Source organism: Vitis vinifera, chromosome 1 (assembly GCF_030704535.1).
Source record: "Vitis vinifera cultivar Pinot Noir 40024 chromosome 1, ASM3070453v1".
Classification (NCBI taxonomy): domain Eukaryota; kingdom Viridiplantae; phylum Streptophyta; class Magnoliopsida; order Vitales; family Vitaceae; genus Vitis; species Vitis vinifera.
The window spans coordinates 13530781-13541625 of record NC_081805.1 but is presented as its reverse complement, the minus strand read 5'-3'; the positions used below and the strand labels follow the sequence as shown (position 1 = coordinate 13541625).

At 38.0% G+C, this 10845-nt stretch overlaps 1 protein-coding gene across 2 annotated transcripts; it reads left to right on the top strand.

Moving 5' to 3' along the window:
- Positions 1-899: 899 nt before the first annotated feature.
- Positions 900-10115, top strand: LOC132254653 (uncharacterized). Of its 2 annotated transcripts, XM_059740832.1 has the most exons (3): positions 900-1745; positions 3378-4598; positions 9894-10115. In XM_059740832.1, the coding sequence occupies exons 2-3, from the start codon at positions 3395-3397 to the stop codon at positions 9962-9964; spliced, it is 1275 nt and encodes a 424-aa protein (XP_059596815.1). In that variant the 5' UTR covers positions 900-1745; positions 3378-3394; the 3' UTR covers positions 9965-10115. The 2 variants fall into 2 exon arrangements, 1 of the variants encoding a protein (XP_059596815.1); XR_009466955.1 differs by lacking the exons at positions 3378-4598; positions 9894-10115 and adding an exon at positions 2743-2981.
- Positions 10116-10845: the final 730 nt, after the last annotated feature.

Genomic DNA, 10845 nt, shown 5'->3' with positions numbered 1-10845 from the left:
TACAACTTTATGTAATAACAAAAATGCCCTTATACACAAAAGTGAACCTATAATTAATCTGATCTTTATAACTTGTATTAATAAGGTATATGAGCTTAGAACGAGAACCACTAGGACCCATAGGGGTACTACCTCGCTAAGAATCTAATTTTAAAGTTGATTCAACATCCCATTACAAAGAATCAACTAAACTCTAGTATCTTATGTAAATAACAACGAGACACTATGTGCTTAGGTTCATGACATGTTATCCATTGTGTTCAATCTCCCTATGAACCGGTGTCCGTAGTCTAATAAAGTGAAAATTATCAGCCTTTCAAAACTACCTCTACTATCCTTAAGTTATAGATCCTCCTATTGTGTGTTCAATTGACATATCCTAATTCTCAAAAAGTCTATGTCAAGTTCCACTTAAGGAACTACTATGGTCATTGTTTCCCTAAGGGAACACTTTGTCTTAATCCCATGAGATATCATGGCGTCTCTATTGAAAATACCTATTGTTACTGGCTTCTATTAACAATGACTCAATCCAAAAGGAATATATGATTAACTTACAATCTTACATATTACCCGGAGATCAAAATCACTACTAACTTTAGCATAAACTCAATATTCTCTCAACGTTGATAAACAACATAATGAAGTAGCTTGATAAGGTCATCACTTCTTAATAGCCTTAAATCATGACTCATCGTAGATCTTGTCTAATGTGTAACCATATACACTTGTGTACTCACCCTGGGAAACACATCCTAATAGCCAAGACCAGTCATTCCTCCAATCCAATTAAGCTATGGTTAACTACAACCTCTAATGGGTTGCCTAAACCCACAAACCGATTGTGAACAAGTCATTTATTCGCAAGGAACCTATGACTTGCATCTTCCGTATATGTAATGACCGGGTATTTTATGCCACGTTAGCAATTTTAGTTTGAAAAGTCTTAATTTATGTGATGGTTGAAAAGTCAAAAAGAAAAGCGTTTGGAGAACACGTGTCAATTTCGGATTGGTTAATTTCGTTTTATTGCGTCGGTCAATTAAACGAGTTGAAATTTTATGCCATGTCAGCCTTAGGATAGAAAATTCTTAGGATTTTAGAAATTGGAAATTTACGAAAACGAAAAATGAAAAATAAATAAATTAAGATTAATTAGAATTAATTAAGAAAAATAAATTAATTAATTAAATTAAATTGATGAATAATAATATTGAGAAAATTAGTTTTTATTTGGTGTTAATAAATAAAATTGTGTGTTAAAATGAAAAAAAAAATGAATTGGAAATTAAATAAAACAATTAGAATAAAGAAAAGAAAAAAAATATATATATATATTCAATGGGCTTTGAATATGGGTTGTAAAAGAAAAAAAAAATTTAATGGAGTTGGGCTTAAGTGGCTAGTGGCTTTTAAAAGCCTAGTGGGCTGTTAGTAAAAAAAGAAAGGAATTGAGTTGGGCTTGGATGTGGGCTTAAGTGGCTGCCATGTGAAGTGGGCTGTTTTAAAAATAAATAAAAAAAAAAGGAAAAGGGGGAAAATTGGAAAAGTGCAGCACGCGGGAGAGAGAGAGAGAAAAGGGCACTGTTCATAAATTATGGCACTCGTCGGAATTTTGATCGGCCGTTTGGACGGCCAAACGATTTCTGTTTCGGCCCAAATTCGGAGGAAGTACTCTATTCGACTAGACGAACAAGCCTGCGGTGGCTGATTTTGTTTTTAACGGTCAAATTTTCAGATCTGAGGTAGGGGACCCTAACCCTAAAACTTAAATTTTTATGCTTTTCCCTTGAGAAAAAAATTGTAGATATTGTCATTTTGAGTTAATTAGAAACTATAAGTGTTGTATGAATTTTTCTAGAATATTTGGAATTTGTTTGGAATTTTTGGAATTTCGGGAAATTGATTTTGATTGATAATTAACTGTTTTGAAAGGTTAAAAATTATTAGATGGGTTGGAAAATTCCAAAATTTGGGTTAAATTTTAGATATAATGATTTGTGAATTTTTAGGCATTGGTTAGAATATTTTCGAAAATTTTAGGGTAAATAGTTAGTTAATTTTGGATATTAGAAATTATTATAATGGTTGAAAATTTTTGTAAGTGTGGTAAAATCTCAAGATTGTTGATATGCAATTTTTTTTAATATTTATTTGGGATGTTATCGGAAATTGTAATGTGTGAAATTGTTTGATTGGATTATTGGGGAATGTTGAGATTGTTGAATTATTGAGGAACATTGGAATTGTGGCATTCATTGCATCATGGTTATGTGAAAAAAATAAATAAATAAATAAAATCATGAAGATTGTGAAAAGTGTATGAAATGGAAAAAAATGAAATAGAGATGAGAAGTGGAAGCCCGTGTGAGGCGAATTAAGAAGGGAGAGAGATCCCTAGGGTGAAAGACCCAAAAGTTTACCCCGGGAAGACTCCGAATGGGGAGTGTATTTGGGTGCGGACGCGTATCCTTCGGTGAAAGCCCGAGAACAATAGTGCATTGTATGACTGTGTGTCACACGTTCATGTGCATTCATGTAATTGTTGAATATTGTGAAATTGGGTATAAAATTATATATATTAAACTATGTGGTTTGATTGACACTGTTGAATTGTTCCTATAGTGTTGAAGTGTTCTTTTCGTATTCTTTGAACTTAGTAATCCCTTTAACCCCTTGGGTGTTAGGCACCCTACTGAGCAATGTGGAAATGCTCACCCCTTCCTTGTTACACCTTTTTAGATGCAGATATCTCTCCTGAGGATCCACAGGTGGGACAGGGAGGACTTCAGGATGCTCCTGGAGCGGCCTAGTGGAGCGTGGCATTTATTTGTTATTGTGTTCCTTTTTGGATTTTGGGGATTTGTTTTAGCAATTATGACTCATGGATTTGCTATGAAGCTTTATTTGATTAAGTTGTTAATTGTGAACTTTTATTTTGGACTATAATGAATATTTATTTAATCTTGTTGTTTTGAGTAGTTTTGGGATATTGTAATTTATGAGAATTCTAGTGAGATGTATAAAAAAAAAAAAAATCCAGAGTGTTTTGGTTGACTGCCAACATGGAATAGGAGGAACCCTTAGGGTCAAACCTTTGACCTGGGGTCACGGGTCAAATTTTGGGTCGCCCGGAATTTGGGTCGTGACAGCGTGGTATCAGAGCCAAGGTTGTGATAATACCTTGGGGTCAATGTTTGTGGGTGTTTATGTGTGTTGTAATGTTATGATTTTTGTATGTGTTAATCAACAAGTTGATGATTAATTGAATTATGTATTGTGAGTGTATGAAATTGAAAGTTTTGATAATTGTTGAAGTTGCTAAGTGTGTATATGTGAATTTATTGTTGCTCACCTTAGTAGTGTGATTGAATTAGGGTTTGTTAAACTTGAAATGGCGGGAAGGACCAGAGGAGGAAGATCAGAGAGGAATGAGGAGTTGGAGACAGTTAGAGAAGAACTCCGAGAAGTAAGAAGAGAGTTGAGAGAAACAGTTGAATTGATGAGAGGCCAGGGTTCCAGGAGAGCAGGAGGTACCCAGGGCCATGAGGATTCAGGCCACTCACATAGGAGGAGCCGCACTGAGAGGCCAGTAATGAGCCAAATGGAAGCAATGAAGAGGTTCATGGTGATGCAGCCTCCATCTTTTAATGGAGAGCCCAGTGCTGAAGCAGCTGAGCATTGGTTGAGGAGGATGAGAAGAATTCTGGTGGGACTGGACATACCTGAGGAAAGAAGGGTAGGTTTGGCAACATATATGCTTGTGGACAAAGCTGATTTCTGGTGGGAATCAATGAAAAGGGTGTATGACACTGAGGTTATGACCTGGGAGGAATTTGAGAGAATCTTCCTAGGCAAGTATTTTGGGGAAGTGGCTAAGCATGCCAAGAGGATGGAGTTTGAGCACCTCATCCAAGGAACCATGTCAGTGCTGGAGTATGAGTCACGTTTCTCAGAGTTGTCTCGTTTTGCTTTGGGGATGATCAGTGAGGAAGGAGAAAAGGCTAGGAGGTTCCAGCAGGGGTTGAGACCTGCTATTAGGAACAGATTAGTCCCATTGGCAATAAGGGATTATTCTGAGTTGGTTAAGAGGGCTTTGTTGGTGGAGCAAGACATTGACGAAACCAACCAAATTCGAGAGCAAAAGGGGGACAGAAAAGGGAAACAAAGAATGGGGGAAAGTTCTCAGGGGCCACAGCAGAGGCAGAGGACTCAGCAGTTTGAGAGGCGTCCCTCGTTCTATGCAGGAGAGGGGCAAATTGCTCAGAGGGCGACTGCTAATAGAGTATGTTATGGTTGTGGAGCAGGAGACCATTTATGGAGGGCTTGCCCATTGCGAGGCACACAACAGGCTCGACCTCAGTCTCAGGGAAGTTCTCAGCAACAGTCAGTAGTGTCTTTCCAGCCCCCTCAGCTTCAGTTGCCTTACTATCAGATGCCACAATTACCCCCAGCAGCGCAGGGAACCAGGACAACTACCACGAGTCAGACCCGCTCTTCTCAGGGGTCGAATGCTAGAGGTAGGGGAAGGCCAGCAGCAGGAAGAGTTTTTGCCTTGACCCCAACAGAGCCAGAGGAGGATGCCCTTTTGGTGGAAGGTATGATTTTGGTATATAGTACTTGGGTGCGTGTTTTGTTTGATACTGGTGCAACTCATTCTTTCATTTCTGCATCTTGTGCTAATGCATTGGGGTTGAAATCGGAAATGGTAGAGAATTTGTTACTTATTGAGTCTCCTATGGGTACGAACTCTAGAGTTGATAGAATATGCAAGGGGTGTGTTATTACCTTGGCAGATAGAGCACTAAATGTGGATTTGAGGATTTTGGATATGACTGGGTATGATGTTATTTTGGGAATGGATTGGTTGGCAGTGTATAGAGCGGTTATTGATTGTCATCGCCGCAGGATAATATTTTGTTTGCCAGAGGGATTTGAGGTTTGTTTTGTTGGAGGGAAGTGTGTTAGTTTGCCTTTTTTGCAGTCCGATCCGTGCTATCAGTATGTGTTGAGGAAGGGATCAATAAATTTCCTAGCTTGCCTTTGTGGTAAGGAGAAAGCCCAGAAGGACATTACAGAAATTCCAGTGGTGAGGAAGTTTCAGGATGTATTCCCAGATGAGTTACCAGGTTTACCACCGCATAGAGAGTTTGATTTCTCTATTGAAGTATACCCAGGAACTGATCCTATTTCAGTATCCCCTTATAGGATGGCCCCTCTTGAGTTGAAAGAATTGAAAACTCAGTTAGATGAATTGTTGGGTAGGGGTTTTATTCGTCCAAGTACATCGCCATGGGGAGCCCCAGTGTTGTTTGTGAAGAAGAAGGATGGCACACTAAGGTTATGTATTGACTATAGGAAGTTGAATAGAGTTACTGTGAAGAACAAGTATCCTCTTCCAAGGATAGATGACTTGTTTGATCAGTTGAAGGGTGCGAAGTATTTTAGTAAGATTGACTTGAGAACTGGGTATCATCAATTGAGGGTTAGGGAAGAAGATGTTTCTAAAACTGCTTTTAGAACGAGATATGGGCATTATGAGTTCTTAGTCATGCCTTTTGGGTTAACTAATGCCCCTGCTGCTTTCATGGATTTAATGAACAGGGTATTTCGTGCTTACTTGGATCGGTTTGTGATTGTCTTTGTGGATGACATCTTGATCTACTCCAGGAGTTTGGAGGAGCATAAGCAGCATTTGGTGACCACCCTTGGAACTTTGAGAAGGCATCAGTTGTATGGGAAGTTGGACAAAAGTGAGTTTTGGCTTACTGAAGTGAACTTCTTAGGCCATGTGGTTTCTGAGGCAGGAATAGCAGTAGACCATTCAAAGGTGGAAGCTGTACAGGAGTGGCAAAGGCCTACCAATGTATTTGAGGTTAGAAGTTTCTTGGGGTTGGCTGGATATTATAGGAGGTTTGTGGAAGACTTCTCTAGAATTGCAGCACCAATGACTCGGTTGACTAGAAAAGGGGTGAAGTTTGATTGGAATGAGGAGTGTGAGAATGCTTTCCAGGAGTTGAAGCGGAAATTGACCACTGCTCCAGTGTTAACTGCTCCTATTAGTGGAGAGTTGTTTATGATTTATTGTGATGCTTCCACAGTGGGGCTAGGGTGTGTGCTAATGCAGCAAGGCAAGGTGGTAGCTTATGCCTCAAGACAATTAAAGCAGCATGAGCGGAATTATCCAGCACATGATTTGGAGCTTGCAGCAGTGGTGTTTGCCCTTAAGACTTGGAGACACTATTTGTATGGAGAGAAGTTTGAGGTGTACTCTGATCACAAGAGTTTGAAATACATTTTCACTCAAAAGGATCTGAACTCTAGGCAGAGGAGATGGATGGAGACATTGGAAGATTATGATTTTGCCCTTCATTACCATCCTGGGAAGGCGAATGTTGTAGCAGATGCCTTGAGTAGAAAGAGCTATGGCCAGTTGTCTAGCTTGGGGTTGAGAGAGTTTGAGATGCATGCAGTTATTGAGGACTTTGAGCTATGTCTTAGTCAGGAAGGACGTGGTCCATGCTTATACAACATATCAGCTAGACCAATGGTTATCCAAAGAATAGTGGAGGCCCAAGTTCATGATGAGTTTTTAGAAAAGGTTAAAGCCCAGTTGGTAGCAGGTGAAATAGATGAAAATTGGTCTATGTATGAAGATGGGAGTGTGAGGTTCAAAGGGAAATTGTGTGTGCCAAAAGATGTGGAGTTGAGAAATGAACTTTTAGCAGATGCTCATAGGGCGAAGTATACCATCCACCCTGGGAATACCAAGATGTATCAAGACTTAAAGAGGCAGTTTTGGTGGAGTGGGATGAAGAGAGATATTGCTCAGTTTGTAGCTAATTGTCAGATTTGTCAGCAAGTGAAGGCTGAACACCAGAGGCCTGCAGGGTTGTTGCAACCTTTACCTATACCTGAGTGGAAGTGGGATAATATTACTATGGACTTTGTGATAGGGTTGCCAAGAACTAGAAGCAAGAAAAATGGAGTTTGGGTGATTGTGGACCGTCTTACTAAGTCAGCTCATTTTCTAGCCATGAAAACTACTGATTCCATGAACTCTTTGGCTAAGTTGTATATACAGGAGATTGTGAGATTGCATGGGATACATGTATCTATAGTGTCTGACAGGGACCCTAAGTTTACTTCTCAGTTTTGGCAGAGTTTACAAAGGGCTTTGGGCACCCAACTGAATTTTAGCACCGCTTTTCACCCTCAGACAGATGGTCAATCAGAGAGAGTGATCCAGATCTTAGAAGACATGTTAAGGGCTTGTGTTTTGGATTTTGGAGGAAATTGGGCAGATTACTTACCTTTGGCAGAGTTTGCTTATAACAACAGTTACCAACCTAGTATTGGCATGGCACCTTATGAAGCACTTTATGGGAGACCTTGTAGATCGCCCTTGTGTTGGATAGAGATGGGTGAGAGTCGTTTATTGGGACCTGAGATTGTCCAAGAGACTACTGAGAAGATACAACTCATCAAGGAAAAACTTAAGACTGCCCAAGATAGACAGAAAAGTTATGCAGATAAAAGGAGAAGGCCCTTGGAGTTTGAGGAAGGGGATTGGGTGTTTGTAAAAGTGTCCCCTCGAAGAGGCATATTTCGATTTGGGAAGAAGGGGAAGTTAGCCCCTAGGTTTGTGGGACCATTTCAGATTGATAAGAGAGTTGGCCCAGTGGCATACAAGTTAATTTTACCTCAACAGTTGTCCCTTGTGCATGATGTTTTCCATGTGTCAATGCTAAGGAAGTGTACTCCAGATCCAACTTGGGTAGTGGACATGCAAGATGTTCAGATTAGTGAAGATACATCTTATGTGGAGGAACCTTTACGAATTCTGGAAGTTGGAGAGCATAGGTTCAGGAACAAGGTGATTCCTGCAGTCAAAGTGTGGTGGCAACACCATGGGATAGAAGAAGCCACTTGGGAACCTGAGGAAGAAATGAGACGACACTATCCGCAACTCTTCTACTAATTTTAAGGTAAGCTAGTTTAAATTTCGGGACGAAATTTCTTTTAGGGGGGTAGGATGTAATGACCGGGTATTTTATGCCACGTTAGCAATTTTAGTTTGAAAAGTCTTAATTTATGTGATGGTTGAAAAGTCAAAAAGAAAAGCGTTTGGAGAACACGTGTCAATTTCGGATTGGTTAATTTCGTTTTATTGCGTCGGTCAATTAAACGAGTTGAAATTTTATGCCATGTCAGCCTTAGGATAGAAAATTCTTAGGATTTTAGAAATTGGAAATTTACGAAAACGAAAAATGAAAAATAAATAAATTAAGATTAATTAGAATTAATTAAGAAAAATAAATTAATTAATTAAATTAAATTGATGAATAATAATATTGAGAAAATTAGTTTTTATTTGGTGTTAATAAATAAAATTGTGTGTTAAAATGAAAAAAAAAATGAATTGGAAATTAAATAAAACAATTAGAATAAAGAAAAGAAAAAAAATATATATATATATATATATATATTCAATGGGCTTTGAATATGGGTTGTAAAAGAAAAAAAAAATTTAATGGAGTTGGGCTTAAGTGGCTAGTGGCTTTTAAAAGCCTAGTGGGCTGTTAGTAAAAAAAGAAAGGAATTGAGTTGGGCTTGGATGTGGGCTTAAGTGGCTGCCATGTGAAGTGGGCTGTTTTAAAAATAAATAAAAAAAAAAGGAAAAGGGGGAAAATTGGAAAAGTGCAGCACGCGGGAGAGAGAGAGAGAAAAGGGCACTGTTCATAAATTATGGCACTCGTCGGAATTTTGATCGGCCGTTTGGACGGCCAAACGATTTCTGTTTCGGCCCAAATTCGGAGGAAGTACTCTATTCGACTAGACGAACAAGCCTGCAGTGGCTGATTTTGTTTTTAACGGTCAAATTTTCAGATCTGAGGTAGGGGACCCTAACCCTAAAACTTAAATTTTTATGCTTTTCCCTTGAGAAAAAAATTGTAGATATTATCATTTTGAGTTAATTAGAAACTATAAGTGTTGTATGAATTTTTCTAGAATATTTGGAATTTGTTTGGAATTTTTGGAATTTCGGGAAATTGATTTTGATTGATAATTAACTGTTTTGAAAGGTTAAAAATTATTAGATGGGTTGGAAAATTCCAAAATTTGGGTTAAATTTTAGATATAATGATTTGTGAATTTTTAGGCATTGGTTAGAATATTTTCGAAAATTTTAGGGTAAATAGTTAGTTAATTTTGGATATTAGAAATTATTATAATGGTTGAAAATTTTTGTAAGTGTGGTAAAATCTCAAGATTGTTGATATGCAATTTTTTTTAATATTTATTTGGGATGTTATCGGAAATTGTAATGTGTGAAATTGTTTGATTGGATTATTGGGGAATGTTGAGATTGTTGAATTATTGAGGAACATTGGAATTGTGGCATTCATTGCATCATGGTTATGTGAAAAAAATAAATAAATAAATAAAATCATGAAGATTGTGAAAAGTGTATGAAATGGAAAAAAATGAAATAGAGATGAGAAGTGGAAGCCCGTGTGAGGCGAATTAAGAAGGGAGAGAGATCCCTAGGGTGAAAGACCCAAAAGTTTACCCCGGGAAGACTCCGAATGGGGAGTGTATTTGGGTGCGGACGCGTATCCTTCGGTGAAAGCCCGAGAACAATAGTGCATTGTATGACTGTGTGTCACACGTTCATGTGCATTCATGTAATTGTTGAATATTGTGAAATTGGGTATAAAATTATATATATTAAACTATGTGGTTTGATTGACACTGTTGAATTGTTCCTATAGTGTTGAAGTGTTCTTTTCGTATTCTTTGAACTTAGTAATCCCTTTAACCCCTTGGGTGTTAGGCACCCTACTGAGCAATGTGGAAATGCTCACCCCTTCCTTGTTACACCTTTTTAGATGCAGATATCTCTCCTGAGGATCCACAGGTGGGACAGGGAGGACTTCAGGATGCTCCTGGAGCGGCCTAGTGGAGCGTGACATTTATTTGTTATTGTGTTCCTTTTTGGATTTTGGGGATTTGTTTTAGCAATTATGACTCATGGATTTGCTATGAAGCTTTATTTGATTAAGTTGTTAATTGTGAACTTTTATTTTGGACTATAATGAATATTTATTTAACTTGTTGTTTTGAGTAGTTTTGGGATATTGTAATTTATGAGAATTCTAGTGAGATGTATAAAAAAAAAAAAAATCCAGAGTGTTTTGGTTGACTGCCAACATGGAATAGGAGGAACCCTTAGGGTCAAACCTTTGACCTGGGGTCACGGGTCAAATTTTGGGTCGCCCGGAATTTGGGTCGTGACAGTATAACTCCTAATGCAACCTAAATCACATACAATGCAAAAGATGTTAGACGAGAATGCTTATAAAGTACAGCACATGGAATAAGAATAAATAAAAGTAAAATCGAAATATCATTAAATAAATAACGAATTCCAAATCTATTACATCATATCATATTTTTAAGATTTTTATCCTAACAATGAGGTAATGACTACTTGATAGTTTTAAGTCATAACTTACCGTAAGTCCTGTCCAATATGTAGTCATACACACTAGTGCACTCATAATGGGAAACTCATCCCGATAGTCAAGACCATCCATCTCTTCAATTAAGAGGTGGTGCACTACACTTTCTAATGGGTTGCCTAGACCCACTAATTAATTGTGAACAAGTCATTTATTTACAAGGAACCCATGGCTTGGATCTTCCACACAACTCTTAATGCACCTAAATCATAGACAATGCAAAAGATGCTAGGCGAGAATGCTTATAAAATACAATACATGGAATAAGGATCAATAAAAGTCAATTTGAAATATCATTAAATAAATAACGGATTCCAAA

What these genes read in the sequence shown, in the direction of transcription:
- LOC132254653 (XM_059740832.1), top strand. Translation starts at nt 3,395, where the DNA reads ATGGCGGGAAGGACCAGAGGAGGAAGATCAGAGAGGAATGAGGAGTTG. An exon ending in GGATGCCCTTTTGGTGGAAG is followed by an intron (nt 4,599 to 9,893) that starts GTATGATTTTGG and finishes ACACCTTTTTAG; the next exon opens with ATGCAGATATCTCTCCTGAG.